The sequence below is a fragment of the Somniosus microcephalus genome, chromosome 30, assembly GCF_052327205.1.
Source record: "Somniosus microcephalus isolate GS21.2 chromosome 30, FLI_Smic_1.0, whole genome shotgun sequence".
NCBI classification, from domain to species: Eukaryota; Metazoa; Chordata; class Chondrichthyes; order Squaliformes; family Somniosidae; genus Somniosus; species Somniosus microcephalus.
In genome coordinates, this window is record NC_141016.1 from 25,262,404 (window position 1) to 25,280,728 (window position 18,325).

The window sequence follows — 18,325 nt, forward strand, 5'->3', positions numbered from 1 at the left end:
CTACGGGAGCTGCCCCTGCCCAACACTCCCAAAGCCCTGAAAAGGTGCCTGGGGTTATTTTCTTACTATTCCCAATGGGTCCCCAACTACTCCGACAAAGCCCGCCCCCTCTTGAAAGCATCCTCTTTTCCGCTCTCTGCTGAGGCCCACGCCGCCTTCAAAAGCATTAAGCAGGATATTGAGCGGGCCACGCTACAGGCAGTGGACGAGAACACTCCATTTCAAGTGGAAAGTGATGCGTCCGACTTCGCCTTGGCGGCCACCCTCAACCAGGCGGGGCGGCCCGTAGCTTTCTTCTCGAGGACCCTCCAAGGCCCCGAGATCAGACACTCCTCCGTGGAAAAGGAGGCCCAAGCCATCGTGGAGGCAGTGCGCCACTGGCGCCACTACCTAGCCGGCAAACGCTTCACCCTACTTACCGACCAGCGATCGGTAGCGTTTATGTTCAACAATAAACAGAGGGGGAAGATTAAAAATGATAAGATTCTTAGGTGGCGGATCGAGCTCTCCACTTTCGAGTACGACATCATTTACCGGCCAGGGGCCCTTAATGAATCCCCTGACGCCCTCTCACGAGGGATGTGTGCCAGCGCCACCGAGGATCGGCTACAGACCCTCCACAACGACCTCTGCCACCCAGGGGTCACGCGGCTGTTCCACTTCATAAAGTCCCGTAACTTACCCTACTCGATTGAGGAAGTTCGGTCTCTGACCAGGAACTGCCGCACTTGCGCTGAGTGCAAGCCTCGGTTCTACCGCCCAGATAGAGCCCACTTAATCAAAGCTACACGGCCCTTCGAGCGGCTCAGCTTAGATTTCAAGGGCCCCCTCCCGTCCGTCGACCGCAATGTTTACTTCCTGAACATTGTGGACGAATACTCCCGTTTCCCATTCGCCTTCCCCTGCCCAGACATGACCAGCGCCACGGTCATTAAATGCCTCAACAGCCTGTTCTGCCTGTTCGGTATGCCGAGCTATATCCACACGGATAGGGGGGCGTCCTTCATGAGTGAAGAGCTACGCCAGTACATGCTGTCCAAGGGGATCGCCACGAGCCGTACCACCAGCTACAACCCCCGGGGTAACGGCCAGGTGGAGCGAGAGAACGGGACAGTGTGGAAAGCAGTCACTCTAGCTCTAAGGACCAAGGGCCTTCCTATCTCCCGCTGGCAGGAAGTCCTCTCGGATGTGCTCCATTCGATACGGTCGCTATTGTGTACGGCCACTAATACCACGCCTCATGAACGAATGTTTGTCTTTCCCCGGAAATCCACCTCGGGCGTATCCATGCCGTCATGGCTCTCCACCCCAGGTCCGGTACTCGTGCGAAGGCATGTGAGGGGCCACAAGACGGACCCTCTCGTGGAGCCAGTACACCTACTCCACGCCAACCCCCAATACGCATATGTCCGGCACGCCGACGGAAGGGAGGACACCGTGTCCATAAAAGACGTCGCCCCAGCCGGCATCAACAACAACCACGGCAATAGCAGCGACGACGATCACAGCAACCCTTACCCACCCACTATTCTTTCATCACCCCCGGAAGAACATCGACCAACGGCACCCCCACCAACTACCCCTTCAACAACCCCGGCGGCACCCCCGGCAGAGACCCAGGAGGCTACCGGGGACACCCAGCCGACACCCGCGGCACCACAACAGCCACGTCGGTCGCAGAGGACTATCAAACCCCCGAACAGACTAAATCTATAGAAGGGGTGAATGTGATGAAATATATTCCATTCATCACTGCCTGTTTTCTGTGTCTTCTAACTGCCTGCTTTCTGTGTCTTTTCCCTTCCCCCAGTCCTCATGTATTATGCATTGGAATGTGCTGGAACTGGTTGTGTGCAGGGCTCCGCCCATACCTGGCTCCTTTGTAATCTAACTTCAGTCCGGCATCAGCCTCTTGAAGGTAGACATCTCTCTATTTTACGTGTTATGTTCTGAGTTAATAAAAGCCTTACTTTTGTTCTGCTAACTTCGAGTCTCGGAATAATTGAGGCACATCAGGCGTCGCTGGCAAGGCCAGCATTTATTGTCCATCCCTAGTTGCCGTTGAGAAGGTGGTGGTGAGCCGCCTTCTTGAACCGCTGCACTCCGTGTGGTGAAGGTGCTCCCACAGTGCTGTTAGGGAGGGAGTTCCTGGATTTTGACCCGACGATGATGAAGGATCGGCGATATACTTCCAAGTCAGGAAGGTGTGTGACTTGGAGGAGAACTTGGAGGTGGTGGTGTTCCCATGCACCTCCTGCCCTTCACCTTCCAGGTGATAAATGTCGCGGGTTTGGGAGGTGCTGCTGAAGAAGCTTTGGCGAGTTGCTGCAGTGCATCTTGTAGATGGTACACACTGCAGCCACGGTGCGCCGGTGGTGGAGGGAGTGAATGTTTAAGGTAGTGGATGGGGTGCCAATCAAGCGGGCTGCTTTGTCCTGGTTGGTGTCGAGCTTCTTGAGTGTTGTTCGAGCTGCACTCATCCAGGCAAGTGGAGAGTATTCCATCACACTCCTTACTTGTGCCTTGTAGATGGTGGAAAGGCTTTGGGGAGTCAGAAGGTGAGACACTCGCCGCAGAATTCCCAGCCTCTGAGCTGCTCTTGTAGCCACAGTATTTATGTGGCTGGTGCAGTTAAGTTTCTGGTCAATGGTGACCCCCAGGATGTTGATGGTGGGGGAATCGGCGATGGTATTGCCGTTGAATGTCAAGGGGAGGTGGTTAGACTCTCTCTTGTTGGAGATAGTCATTGCCTGGCACTTGTGTGTTACTTGCCACTTACCAGCCCAAGCCTGAATGCCGTCCAGGTCTTGCTGCATGCGAGCATGGGCTGCTTCATTATCTGAGGAGTTGCGAATGGAACTGAACACTGTGCAGTCATCAGCAAACAGCTCCACTTGGAGGGAAGGTCATTGATGAAGCAGCTGAAGATGGTTGGGCCGAGGACATTGCCCTGAGGAACTCCTGCAGCGATGCCCTGGGGCTGTGATGATTGGCCTCCAACAATCATAGAAAGAATCATAGAAAGTTACAGCACGGAAGGAGGCCATTTTGGCCCATCGTGTCCGCGCCGGCCAACAAAGAGCTATCCAGCCTAATCCCATTTCTCAGCTCTTGGTCCGTAGCCCTGCAGGTTACAGCATCCCAAGTGCACATCCATGAACGGATGCCCGACTCTCGGCTGTGCCACCTGCTGCCAGTCTCGCTCTGACACTGGCTGCCTGGTGGGCACGCAAGTGCAGTCTGCAGGTCGATGCTGCCCCTGTGCGAGGAATGGGTGTGATCTTGCTCAGTGTTTCTGCACTGTGGCACTGAGGAGGACTCAGATACTCCACTGGAGCGTCAATGGGAATCGGGGGGAAAACTCAATAGGAATCGGGGGTGGGGGGAACTCTCCACTGGCTGGAGTCATACCTAGCACAAAGGAAGATGGTTGTGGTTGTTGGAGATCAATCATCTCAGCCCCAGGACATCGCTGCAGGGGTTCCTCAGGGCAGTGTCCTAGGCCCAACCATCTTCAGCTGCTTCATCAATGACCTTCCCTCCAACAGAAGGTCAGGAATGGGGATGTTCGCTGATGACTGCACAGTGATCAGTTCCATTCGCAACTCCTCAGATAATGAAGCAGTCCATGCCCGCATGCAACAAGACCTGGACGACGTTCAGGCTTGGGCTGATAAGTGGCAGGTAACATTCGCGCCACAGAAGTGCCAGGCAATGACTATTTCTAACAAGCGAGAGTCTAACCACCTCCCCTTGACATTCAACGGCATTACCATCGCCGAATCCCCCACCATCAACATCCTGGGGGTCACCATTGACCAGAAACTTAACTGCACCAGCCACATAAATACTGTGGCTACTAAAGCAGGTCAGAGGCTGGGTATTCTGCGGCGAGTGTCTCACCTCCTGACTCCCCAAAGCCTTTCCACCATCTACAAGGCACAAGTAAGGAGTGTGATGGAATACTCTCCACTTGCCTGGATGAGTGCAGCTCCAAAAACACTCAAGAAGCTCGACACCATCAATCACAACCATCTTCCTTTGTGCTAGGTATGACTCCAGCCAGTGGAGAGTTTTTCCCCTGATTCCCATTGACTTCAATTTTACTGGGGCTCCTTGATGCCCCACTCGGTCAAATGCTGCCTTGATGTCAAGGGCAGTCACTCTCACCTCACCTCTGGAATTCAGCTCTTTCGTCCATGTTTGGGCCAAAGCTGTAGTGAGGTCTGGAGCTGAATGTCCTGGCGGAGCCCAAACTGAACATCGGTGAGCAGGTTATTGGTGAGTAAGTGCCGCTTGACAGTACAGTCGACAAGGTTGGGGACTGAAATGCCACCAATTTTAAACATCCTGCTATAATCTGCTTTCTCTATAGTCCTGTGTGGAATTGGCTTGGTGGAGTGTTGTCACGGTTATTGCAGAGAAAGAACTCAGAGGTGTTCACATTACCTTCATCTCAATAAAGCTATGGGTGTAGTGACTACTCTTGTGTCGTGTTTTTCCAAATGGGTGGCAAAATCTGACCAAATAATCTCTGAGAGAAAACAGGGCACTTTGGAGCAATTTTGATGAAGAATCATTTTGAGTTTCCCAATGCTTTGGGACATGGCAACTCCGGTTGCACTGGCTCCTAAAATCAGCTCTGATGCATTCAGTGAGCAACAGTTGATGGTCAGGTTTGACACAGGGTAAAGCTTCCTCTCCTCTGTGCAAACAGTGTGCACTAATTCACAGCCTCACTCTCCGGTGTAAGATGACAATGGAGGGAAGGTTTCCACTGTGCGCTATGTATAATGATAGCTTCACTCCGCCCCCCCATCGCTGTTACTTCCTCCAGGCCTACAACCCTGCAGGAACTCTGCGTTCCTCCTATTCTGGCCTCTTGTGCAACTCTGACACCCTTCAGCTGCCGAGGTCCTAAGCTCTGGAACTCCCTCCCTAAACCTCTCCGCCTCTCTCATCCTCCTTTACGACCCTCCTTAAAAACTACCTCTTTGACCAAGCTTTTGGTCACCTGTCCTAATGTCTCCTTATGTGGCTCGGTGTCAATTTATGTGCAATTACGCTCCTCTGAAGCACCTTGTGATTGCAAGTTGTTGTGTTTCTTGCAAATGGGTGTGCGATTTTAATACATCCAGAACACTGAAGAAATCCTCGCACTATGTGTATGAACTCACAGCTTCTCCTGCGCTTCCCCTCTTTATATCAGTTTGAACAATCACTGTACAGGAAACTTTTTTATATCTGGCACCGACGTGGTGCCGGTTCATCAAAAATTCCGGATAACCAAAAGCTATAGTAAAAGATACGGAGCTGAGAGCTCCGTATAAAGCAACAAACCCTGTTGCTTAGCAACAGGTTCAGAACAATGGCCACAAGTTCCAAGCGTCTCTGTAGCTTAGCAACAGCTGCAGCCACACCCTTGCACAGCAACAGATCGAGGAAGGCAAGTAATAAAACTTACCTGAACCTACTCCTGAATTATGCCGGTTAACCGAGATTTCCGGTTATTTAGGTGCCGGTAAATCAAAAGTTTCCTGTAGATTGTCTAACCAAGACTGCAAAGTCAATGGCTATTTCTGCTCAAGTTTGGCATTTTTATGTTGTGTATTTGCAGTCTGTAGGAATAGAGCTGAGACTCCCAACTCCTAATTCACTTGGGACCCTTACAAGTTTCAGAGAAAGAAAACGTTAATGTTGGTGACCGCTTTGCGGAACACCTCCGTTCAGTCCGCAAGCGTGACCCTGAGCTTCCGGTCGCCTGTCACTTTAATTCTCCGCTCCACTCCCACTCTGACCTCTCCATCCTCGGCTTCCTACACTGTTCCAACGAAGCTCAACGTAAGCTCAAGGAACAACAACAACAACTTGTATTTATATAGCGCCTTTAACGTAATAAAACGTCCCAAGGCGCTGCACAGGAGTATTTAAAGACAAAAAATTTGACACCGATCCACACAAGGATAAATTAGGGCAGGTGACCAAAAGCTTGGTCAACAAGGTAGGTTTTAAGGAGCGTCTTAAAGGAGGAAAGAGAGGTAGCGAGGCGGAGAGGTTTAGGCAGGGAATTCCAGAGCTTAGGGCCTAGGCAACAGAAGGCACGGCCACCAATGGTTGAGCGATTATAATCAGGGATCCTCAAGAGGGCAAAATTAGAGGAGCGCAGATATCTGGGGGTTGTGGGGCTGAAGGAGATTACAGAGATAGGGAGGGGCGAGGCCATGGAGGGATTTGAAAACAAGGATGAGAATTTTGAAATCGAGGCACTGCTTAACCGGGAGCCAATGCAGGTCAGCGAGCACGGGTGATGGGACTTGGTGCGAGTTAGGACACGGGCAGCCGAGTTTTGGATCACCTCAAGTTTACGTAGGGTGGAATGTGGGTGGCCAGCCAAGAGTGCCTAATCTTTCGATTAGGCACTTTACAGCCTTCCGGACTCGACATTGAGTTCAACAATTTCAGATCATAACCTCTGCCCCCATTTTTTCGGAAGGCAGCTGGTGATGATTCTGCTATTTCCTTTTACACCTCTTCTCGACCCATCTTTTGTTCCTTTACTTGTCCCATTACCATCTCCTTTCGCCTCGCACCATCATCCCTTTTGTCTTTTAATCTCTCCTGCCTTCCACCCTATCACAGACCTTCCCTTTTGTTCTTTCCTCTGTTTTTATTTCAGATTTCCAGCATCCGCAGTGTTTTGCTTCTGCATTCATATTATTGTTGTGAGCTGGATTGAAGGGCCGTCTTATAATACAATCTGTGATCTGATCTCACTAAATTGAAGTCGATTATTTTGCATTTAAGCATATTGGGCTTGTAAAAATCTTAATGAGACCTGGTGCCAAAGTCAGGTCAGTAAACCTTCATGAACGCTCACCTAGATGGTCTAATATGAAATATTGATGCCTCCAACCAGTGATCTCATTCTGCTGACTCCTGAGCTTTTGATTGCGCTAATAAACATCAGCCATTGTTAAAGGTGATCAAATACTTACTGTCTGGTTGCGGTCGATATCCCTGGTGAACTGGCTGGAGGTTTGAGTTCTGTTGCTGTGCGTAGTGATGGGTTGGAGGTGGTCTTGAATGGGGAGGAGGAGTTGTGCTGCTCTGTCGGTGGATAGGGTGTGGAAGAGCATATTGATAGTACGGGGGAGAAGTACTGGTTTCCCAGTCGTGATCAAGGGAAGTAGGGTTGACGTCAAAGCTAGAGGGCCTGTCAGCTGACCAGCTGAGTGTGTTTGGAAGACCTGGAGGCCGTTTTTCTGCAAAATAAAACCAAACAATGATTTCAAAGATTGTTTTTCCCTGTAAGTTCAAATCAAGTAAATTTTATCGGTGGCGACGACATTGTTTTCATGAGTGCTAGCCTCAGAACTCAAAGGATGTGTCTACTCATCATCAGAGAGATACTGGGTTTGTCTCCTGCTGTGCTGGTCTACCAAACACAGCAGTAATTATATTTTCAAGCACCATGATCATGAGGTACGTCCAAGTCCAGATGACCAGTGTTACATCTGAAAGGTCAGTGATGATGGATGTTCAAACATATACACACACGTGTCCAGTGGATGCTACAGGTTTGATGGTTTCCTTATCGGCCGTGGCTCAGTGGGTAGCACTCTCGCCTCTGAGTCAGAAGGTTGTGGGTTCAAGTCCCACTCCAGGGACTCGAACACATAAATCTAGGCTGACACTCTAGCGCAGTGCTGAGGGAGTGCCGCACTGTCGGATGAGACGTTAAACCGAGGCCCTGTCTGCTCTCTCAGGTGGATGTAAAAGATCACGCGGCACTATTTCGAAGACGAGCAGGGGAGTTCTTCCCGGTGTCCTGGCCAATATTTATCCCTCCATCAAAGTCATCAAAACAGATTATCTGGTCATTATCACATTGCTGTTTGTGGGAGCTTGCTGTGCGCAAATTGGCTGCTGCGTTTCCCACATTACAACAGTGACTATACTTCAAAAGTACTTCATTGGCTGTAAAGCGCTTTGGGCCGTCCGGTGGTCGTGAAAGGCGCTATATAAATGCAAGTGTTTCTTTCTTCTTTCTTAATTTTAGTCATGACGGTTGCTCATTATTTTGAAGCATCAAGTGTGTGTGAGTTGTGTAGTTTGTGAGCACTTGACCCTTTACTTTAGAACATGTTTGCTATACTTACTTCGTTGTTGCCGGGTCCCAACGCCCCCTTCTGCCATATGGACTGAACAGAATGGCCCTGATTTACCTGCCGAAATAACGGTGAGGCTAATGGGGCTCGCCGTTATTTATGCGCAAATGGTGCAGTAACTTCAGGCGAGGGGCCGATGCGCAGCTAAACTCAAATATCCGAAAGTTGGTCTCCGAATCGCGCCGCTCTTCCATTAACTTCACCAAAACGGCATTTGCCTTCTGGCTCACCTCTGAAATGCTTTGAACGGCGTGAAATTGCTGTATTTGCAGATACGAACTAAACTCGCCGCACAAAGTCTTGTCCATTCCAGTCTAATTACCCTTTTAACTACGTGATGAGTGTTAATTACTGCCAAACAACCTCTCTGACACTGAAAATTAACTATTACAAGCGTGGAGTCTCATTCCTTCAGGTTTTAATTGTCGTTGGAGATCTTAAAAATGTAACATTTTATTTTTTTTCCTTTTCCTTTCTGTCTTTTTTCCTCTCTCTTAATCCCATCTTTCTTTTCCTCTCATGATATTTCATTCTGTACCTGAGTTGATGTTGAATTGACCCACTTTAATTTACAATTCCTTCTCAGTCCTTGCACTGTTAATTTCACAATTCTTCAAACTGACTGGTTAAGGAGCTACACCGTTGCTTGACCTGCTCATTCAAGTCCCAGATGCCCTGTTTCTCTCGCTGCGACGTTATCAATTCACACTCTCGGCAACTCCCCACTAAACGAATTTTAAAAACCTAAATGTGCAAGGGCAAGTCTAACTAACGGCAGGCATAAGAACATAAGAAATAGGAGCAGGAGTCGGCCATTCGGCCCCCCGAGCCTGCTCCGCCATTCAATAAGAACATGGCTGATCATCGACCTCATCTCCACCTTCCCGCACTGTCCCCATATCCTTTGGTTCCCTTAGTATGCAAAAATCCATCGATCTCCGGCCCAATCATTTCCCAATCTCTCACCATTTTCCATTTTTCCTACCAAAGTGGATAACATTTCTCCACATTATATTCCATCTGCCATGTCCTTGCCCACTCACCTAATCCATCTATATCCCTTTGCAGCCTCTTTAGGTCCTCCTCACAACTTACTTTCCCACCTAGCTTTGTACCGTCAGCAAACTTGGATGCATTGCACTCGGTCCCTTCATCCAAGTCATGACTATAAATTGTAAATAGCTGAGGCCCAAGTATTGATCCTTGCGGTACCCCACTAGTTACAGCCTGCCAACCTGAAAATGACCCGTTTATTCCTACTCTCTGTTTTCTGTCCGTTAACCAATCCTCAATCCATGCTAGTATATTACCCCCAATCCCATGAGCCCTAATTTTGTGTAATAACCTCTTGTGTGGCACCTTATCGAATGCTTTTTGCAAATCCAAATATGCTACACCCACCGATTTCCCCCTTAGATACCCCGCTACAGCAAAATCTAGCCAATTAAAGCCATCACTTTTACAAGGAATTCCTTGTGACCTGTGAAATAACAGGTACACCTGCTGAAAGAAGAAAGACTTGCATTTCTATAGCGCCTTTCACAACCACCGGACGTCTCAAAGCGCTTTACAGCCAATGAAGTACTTTTGGAGTGCCGTTACTGTTGTAATGTGGGAAACGCGGCAGCCAAATTGCGCACAGCAAGCTCCCGCAAACAGCAATGTGATAATGACCAGATTGACTGTTTTTTTGTTATGTTGATTGAGGGATAAATATTGGCCAGTGACCTGGCCAATATTTGCCGTGCACCAACGGGATAGAATTTCCATTCCCTTTAAGATGGAGATGTAGGTAAACCACTTTAGGGCTTGACTGAGAACTGAGACAAAGAAACGAGGAGGAGGCTTGTCCCATGAAGCTGTGGCTTCAGTTTCTGAAGCCCATTGTTACAGTGCAGGAGCAGAGTGACTGCGGCAGCAGATTGCTCAGCAGCGTGGAGTCCACAGTGGCATCTCAGCTAATGTCGCTTCCACTGTAGAGAGTAATCGCTCTATATTATATCTTCCAGAATTTCCTAGATTCTAGAACGGTCCCCGTGGATTAGGAGATAGAAAATGTAAACCCGCTGTTCAAGAAAGGAGGGAGAGAGTAAACAAGGAACTATAGGTCCATTAGCCTGACTCAGTAGTAGGGAAAATGCGAGTATCTATTATTAGGGACGTGATAACAGGGCACTTAGAAAAGTAAAACAGGATTGGGCAGAGTCAACACAGATTTATGAAAGGGCAAATCGCGTTTGACAAATCTGTTAAGAGTTTTTTGAGGTTGAAACCAATGTTCCCGCCTAAGGTGCGTGGCTGCACACCTATCGCCAGGTCCCGCGCAGGCCGCTCACCATCTCCTGCCGTTGGAAGAGATACCACGCAGTGGCCATGCAGCTAATTTAAAGGGACCGTGCAAGAAAAAAAATTAGCGGGAACATTGGTTGTAACTGGCAGGGTGGATAAGGGGGAACCAGTGGATGTAGTATATTTGGATTTTCAAAAAGCATTCAAAGAGGTGCCACATAAGAGGTTATTACACAAAATTAGGCCTCATGGGATGGGGGTAATATATGGATTGAGGATTGGTTAATAGACTGAAAATAGAGAGTAGGAATAAAAAGGTCATTTTCGGGTTGGCTGGCTGTAACTAGTGGGGTATACTGATGGCGGCACTAAGATCGTCAACTATGTCTGATCCAATCACCTTGGACGAACTAAACGCAGCCAAATCTGGAAAAGCTGCTGGTCCAGATGGTGTTTACCCAAAATTCTTAAAAGTATTGGGACCCAAAGCGAAGAGATGGTTGACCTCCTTCCTCTCCGAGTAAAATTCCATCTATTTGGAGGAAGACTAAAATAATTGCCCATTGAAGCAGGGGAAGAATGCTTGTGAAGCCTCCAACTACCGCCCGATCTCTTTACTTTGCACTTGTTATAAAGTGCTGGAGAGGCGACTACTCCACAGACTAGCCCTCATCATAGAGCCATCCAACCGTACGGCGCAAGCGGGCTTCCGGAGCGGCCGTAACTGCTGCGACCAAGTGGTAGCTTTAACAACGCACATCGAAGCAGGCTTCCAGCGCCAGCTCAAGACCGCCGGAGCACTCGTGGACCTGTCAGCGGTGTATGACGCAGTATGGAAGCACGGACCGCTTTTCAAGCTCTCCACCATTTTACCCTGCAGCACAACGATCCATCTTCTCAACTCCATGCTTAGCAACCGACGCTTCCGTGTGTACTCTGGCACCCAGAGAGCAGATATAGAACATTGAACAACGGACTCCCACAGGGTTCTGTCCTGGTACTCATGTTATTCAACGTTTACACCAGTGACCTGTCCGAAACAGAGTCCCGCAAGTTCGTATACGCTGATGACATTGCCTTGGCCACGCAAAACATGAATCTGTCCATCACCGAAGAGACCTTAACCAGTGACTTACAGAGGATGGAGGCCTACTTCCGCTGATGGCGACTTCAGTCAAACCCGCAAAAGACCGTCACCTCGACATTCCACCTCAACACCCATCAAGCAAACCAAGCTTTGAAAGTCTCCTTTTGCGGCGCAGAAGTAAACCATGCCAAAAAGGCCTCTTGTTTAGGAGTCATGCTTGACCACACCCTGTCATATGGACAACATCTCCAGAACCTTGGGAAGAAACTAAAGAGTAGGGTCAACTTGATCCAGAAACTCGCTGGATCCACTTGGGGAGCAGACGCTCAAACCCTCCGTATGGCAGCACTCGCCCTGGTGTACTCTACAGCGGAGTACTGCTCTCCGGCATGGCTATCAAGTCCGCATGTCAAAATCGTTGATGTCCAGCTGAACTCTACTAGGAGAATTATCACCAGTACACTTTTATCGAGACCAATACCTTGGCTGCCCGTGCTTGCAAACATCGCTCTGCCACACTTATGCTGCAAATATGCAGTCTCCAGAGAACACAACCACTACACCAGCAAAGACATGCCGATCCAGGCCGACTTGAACAACCTACCACCAACTCGTCTCAAATCTAGGAGGCCATTTTGGACCGTCCCCGAAGCCATTCAGCGATCTCCTCTCAGCCTTGTTGACCGATGGCGAAATGCTTGGAAGAACTGTGACATATGGAATGGATTCCTTATAGAGGACCCCACAGGACAACCTGAAGGATCAAACCTTCCTCGCAAACAGTAAACAACCATCAACCGCCTCAGAACCGGTCCTGGTAGATGCTGCCACCTTCTCCATAGATGGAAGATTAAAGCATTACCCATCATGCGACTGTGGAGCTCCTGATCAGACCCTGGAGCACATCAGTGAGCACTGCCCTCAGAGGAAATTCACAGGCAGCCTACAAGATATCCACGCTGTTACACCGGAAGCTTTGGCCTGGATATATGATTTAGATATTGACATTTGATTTGCTTTGCTGCTAATTTACGAAAGAGGAAGAAGTGGTGGAGTATCGCAAAGATCAGTGCTTGGGCCTCAGCTATTTACAATCTATATCAATGACTTAGATGAGGGGGCCGAGTGTAATGTATCCAAGTTTGCTGACGATACAAAGTTAGATGGGAAAGTAAGCTGTGAGGAGGACGCAAGGAGGCTGAAAAGGGATTTAGACCGGTTAAGTGAGTGGGCAAGAAGGTGGCAGATGGAATATAATGTGGAGAAATGTGAAGTTATCAACTTTAGTAGGAAAAATAGAAAAGCAGAATATTTTTTAATGGTGAGAGATTGGGAAATGTTGGTGTTCAGAGGGACCTGGGTGTTCTTGTACACAAATCACTGAAAGTTAACATGCAGGTACAGCAAGCAATTAGGAACGCAAATGGTATGTCAGCCTTTATTACAAAGGGATTAGAGTATAAGAGTAAAAAACCCATACTGCAATTATATAGGGCCTTGGTGAGACCACACCTGGAGTACTGTGCACAGTTTTGGTCTCCTTACCGAAGGAAAAAAAAGACTTACATTTATATAGTGCCTTTCATGACCACCGGACGTCTCAACGCGCTTTACAGCCAATGAAGTACTTTTTGAAGTGTAGTCACTGTTGTAATGTGGGAAATGCGGCAGCCAATTTGTGCACAGCAAGTTTCCACAAACAGCAATGTGATAATGACCAGATAATCTGTTTTTGTTATGTTGATTGAGGGATAAATATTGGCCAGGACACCGGGGTTAACTCCCCTGCTCTTCTTCGAAATAGTGACTTGGGATCTTTTACATCCACCTGAGAGAGCAGACGGGGTTTAACGTCTCATCTGAAAGACAGTTCCTCTGACAGTGCAGCTCTCCCTCAGCACTGCACTGGAGTGTCAGCCTAGATTTATGTGCTCAAGTCAAGTCCAATGTGCTAATACAGAGAAGTGTGAGGTGATGCATTTTGGAAGAAGGAACAGGGAGAGGTAATATACACTTAATGGCATAGTTTTAAAGAGTGTGCAGTGACAGAGGGACCTGGGAGTTAATGTGCATAGGTCCCTGAAGGTGGCAGGACATATTGAGAGAGTGGTTAACAAAGCATATGGGATCTTGGGTTTCATAAATAGAGGTATTGAGTACAAAAGTAGAGAAGTTATGCTGAACCTTTATAAAGCGCTGATTAGGCCACAACTGGAGTATTGTGTCCAATTCTGGTCACCACACTTTAGGAAGGATGTGAAGGCCCTTGAGAGGGTGCAGAGGAGATTTACCAGAATGGTTCTGGGGATGGGGGATCTTAGCTACAAGGACAGGTTGGAGAAGCTGGATTTGTTTTCATTAGCGCAAAGGAGATTGAGGGGTGATTTGATAGAGGTGTACAAGATTATGATGGGTTTGGATAGGCTAGATGGGGAAAGGCTGTTCCCACTAGTTGATGGTACAAGGACTAGGGGACACAGATTTAAAGCTTTGGGCAAGAGATACAGGAGGGATGTGAGAAAAAACTTTTTTATGCAGCGAGTGATCAGGACCAGGAACTCGCTGCCGACGGAAGTGGTCACACTCAATGTTTTCAAGGGGAGACTGGATAGGAAATAAACTTGCAGGGCTACGGGGATAGAGCGGGGGCATGGGACTGACTGGATTGCTCTGCAGGGAGCCGGCATGGACTCGATGGGCCGAATGGCCTCCTTCTGTGCTGTTATGACTCTATCTATAAGTCCTTGGAATGGGACTATGAACCCACAACCTTCTGACTCAGAGGCGAGTGTGCTACCCATTGAACCACAGCTGACACAGGAAGGATATACTTGCCTAAGAGGGAGTGCGACAAATGTTCACCAGACTGGTTCCTGGGATGGGGGGGATTGTCCTATGAGGAGAGTTCGAGTAGACTAGGCCGATATCCCCTAGAGTTTAGAAGAATGAGAGGTGATCTCATTGAAACATATAAAATTCTTAAGGGGCTTGACAGGTAGATGCTGGGAGGAAAACTAGGGGCCACAGTCGAAGGGGTCGGCCATTTAGGACTGAGATGAGAAGATGTTTCTTCACTCAATGGGTTGTGAATCTTGTGGAATTCTCCACCCCAGAGAGTTGTGGATGCTCAGTCGTTGAGTATATTCAAGGCAGCGATCGGTAGATTTTTGGATACTAAGGGAATCAAAGGATATGGGGATAGTGTGGGAAAGTGGAGTTGGGGTCAAAGATCAGCCATGATCTTATTGAATGGCGGAGCAGGCTCGAGGGGCCGAACGGCCTACTCCTGCTCCTATTTGTTATGTTCTGATCTGTCTTCTTAGATGTTGAGACATGGTGTGTCATGAATCTTACCATTCATGTAGAAATGACTCATGAGATAACACTGGGCGGCCAGCTGGTGGCGCCGTCCAGGGAAAGTATAAATACTCGGGCGTGGGCCCAGCTTGCTCAGGACGTTTCTGTAACCAGGAACTAGTGATGTAACTAGAACTCATGGTTGTGAAACAGTTGATTAAAGCCTTGTTTTATACTCAGACCAAATGTTTAGTTGTTCTCTTACGTCATGGTGTACACTGTATTTAAATGTTTGGCGCAATTTTCCACACAAATATAATTTCTCAATATCCTACTGAAATCTTAGCTCCTATATTTATAATGAATTATGCAAACAAAGGTGTGGCCTTAGCTGGCGGCTAACTCTGTAGCTATGGCAACAATTTGCTGTACCCCCCTTGGAAACAATGGAAGAAAAGTGGAAGTAGGGGACAAAGGAGAGGTGAGGCGCCAAGAAGCAAGCAGCAGTTGCCTTGGTGCCATCATGGTGTTTTCAGAATGTGAAAACCAGAGCTCAAGTGTCGGAGGGGCCTGGAGGGTCCAAAATGGGCTGGAGGTGGGATGAGAAGCATTTTCCGTCCGTACATTTTTTTGTTGGAGAAGACGTTTGCATTTAATCATCTTTCTTGCCGTGTTTTACACCATTCATTAGCCCAAGAGCAGAGAGCTAGGTCCCAGGCCTCTGAACATCATCCTGTAACCAGCGATGATGAGTATTGTATTCTCGAGAAAAGAGCCCCAGCCTGTTCAATCTCTTCTGAGAGGTATAAACCTCTTAGTTCCGGTATCTTTCTAGTAAAGCTTTTTTGCACCTTCTCCAGGGCCTCTATATCCTTTCATAATATGGAGACCAGAAATGTTCACAGTACTCCAAGTGTGGTCTAACCAAGGTTCTATATAAGTTTAACATAACTCCTCTGCTTTTCAATTCTATCCCTCTAGAAATGAACCCGAGAGCTTGGTTTGCTTTTTTATGGCCTTATTAACCCGCGTCACTACTTTTAGTGATTTGGGTATCTGTACCCCAGATCCCTCTATTCCTCTACCCCATTTAAACACTTATTTTCCAAGGAGTACATGGCCTCCTTATTCTTTCTACCAAAATGTATCATCTTGTGGCGGAGCCACCAGGGGATTCAGGACAATTGTTTATAATTCCTTTAACAGCAATGTAGTGCAACCGGGGGCTGCACCTTTAATGTATCTGTTAACTGTACTAGGGCTTCTTTCCTTTACTCCACGTGATGACGTCATGCCGCCCGTCACGTGATCCCCCAACGGCGGGAAGAACGTGATGACATCATGACGTCAGTGCTCGGAACCTTCTAGCAGTTCTAGAGAGGCTTTCAACCAGACCAGACCTATTTGCATTGTATCCAGCAGTTTACTGTTTAACTTCGTTTGTTCATTAAATTTTATTGTTTTTGATTCTCTGCGTCAATCTCAATTCTTCAGCTAGGAACCTCCGTTCCTACAGTCTCGCACTTCTCTATATCGAAGTTCATTTGCCAATTACACGCCCATTCTGCGAGTTTATTCATGTCTTCCTGTATATTGTCGCAGTGCTCCTCCGTATCCCCCAATTTGGTGTAATCCGCAGGACCGGGACACTTGGGTTTCATGTTAACACACTGTATTTATTGACTACAGGTAGACTATCCTTTATCCGAAAACCTTAGGACCAGCTGAGTTTCGGTTTTCGGAATTTTTCGGATTTCAGAAGGTATTGAGAAATTTGTCGGGGGGTCGGGGTCGGCGGGGGGTCGGGGTCGGCTGGGGGGTCAGGGTGGGGGTCGGCGGGAGGGTCGGGGTGGGGGTCGGCGGGGGGTCGGCGTCGGCGGGGGGTCGGGGGTGGGGGTCGGCAGGGGGTCGGCGGGGCGTCGAGGGGGAGAAAAGAATATCGGACGGGCCACGGTTCGGGTCGGGGGTCGGGTCGGGTCAGGGGGGAGAAAAGAATATCGGGTGGGTCGGGTCGGCTGCAGCTATCGGATGGGCCGCTGTATTGTCGGGTTCACTCTCCCGGTACCTCCTTCACACTGCCCGGCTCGGCCTGCAATCTCCTACCCAGGAGGGAACTCTGTGACCCTCTGCCCTGCTCAGCGTAAGTTGTGCGCCACTCTGGTCATGTCGTGCGCACGACTTACGCTGAACGAAAAAACTTTCGGTTTTTAGAGGTTTTCGGAAGTTCGGATAAAGGATAGTCTACCTGTATTTACCAACTATCACCTCCCAACAATGTAACTGTTCTCTGGTCTCATTTTGGTGCGTTACGCTTAAGGATTTACAGGGAAATAGAGGGGATGGAGGGGAGGGGGGGTTAAGGTCCTGCGATTGAGGAGTGCTGATTAACAGGAGCTAGCTTAACACGGTGAGCTGTTAATGGCACCTTTGAAAATAATACTGAATATTGCCCAGGGAAGTAGCTCTCCTACCATATGGTTGACTGTACAGCGCTGATGAATATGGTTGCCTGGGATGGATTTCTAACCCATCCATTTGATGCTTTAGTTGGTTTATGTTGTCTTTAATTCCCTGGTACATTCAGTATTGCAGAGTTTGACTGTCCGTCTCCAACATAGTTTCTGGTAGAACCAGTGGCTCGTGCTCCTAGGATCTGCAAAAGGTAAAGACCATATTTTACTACTTAATGACCATTTTAAAGGTATCTGGTATCTATATATATAAAAGAGCTCTTCTGTCTGTCTGTCCCGATGTCTGTCCCGATGTCTGTCTGTCTGTCCGTCCGTTCTCTATACGTTTGAAAGTTACAGAGCGTACCGACGCGCGCGTCGCCTCAAAAGAAAGCTTGCGATTCCGGACCGGTCATAGGCGTATTTACGTTTCGGCCGGACAAAAATCCCGCCCGCGGTATCCCAAAAACGTTCAGCGTTCCGCTCATTAGCATCTCATTAGCGACCGTGTGACGTCGAGGTCCACCAATCGGACGGCGGGTTCCTTCCTACAGTTGAGTGTCGAGTGACTCGACGATTGACCAATCCTACGCTTCGGTGGCCTGACCGGTCGACCAATCGGTGCGTGTGTGGGCGGGCCTTATCCTTCTGAACCGAGGTGAGTGGCCGCCATCTTGATTTTTCACAATTTTTTCCCCCACACTTTCTGTGTGTTAGGGAACTAAGGTAAATATTTTAATGATGTGTTAGGGAATTAAATAACAATTTAATAGGGGGGGGGGGGAGAGCCTCGGGAAATCGCGGGGGGGGGGAGAGCCTCGGGAAATCGCGGGGGGGGAGAGCCTCGGGAAATCGCAGGGGGGGGGGGGAGAGCCTCGGGAAATCGCGGGGGGGGGGGAGAGCCTCGGGAAATCGCGGGGGGGGGAAAGAGCCTCGGGAAATCGCGGGGGAGGGCGAGCCTCGGGAAATCGCGGGGCGCTCGCGCCGCCCGCACTGACCGCGCATGCGCCGCCCGCCCGCCCACAGCGGCCGTC

General features: G+C 48.8%; 1 protein-coding gene across 1 annotated transcript in view; it reads right to left on the bottom strand.

The window, feature by feature from the left end:
- Positions 1-18,325, bottom strand: part of LOC147098024 (protein transport protein Sec24C-like) — a 100,362-nt gene that overhangs the window by 73,793 nt on the left and 8,244 nt on the right. Inside the window, exons 2-3 of the mRNA XM_085971232.1 lie at positions 17,313-17,494; positions 6,996-7,262 (exon numbers count right to left, since the gene is read on the bottom strand). Of these exons, the coding sequence (XP_085827358.1) occupies positions 6,996-7,262; positions 17,313-17,421 (376 nt within the window). The 5' untranslated portion in view covers positions 17,422-17,494. The remainder of the gene's footprint in view (positions 1-6,995; positions 7,263-17,312; positions 17,495-18,325) is intronic.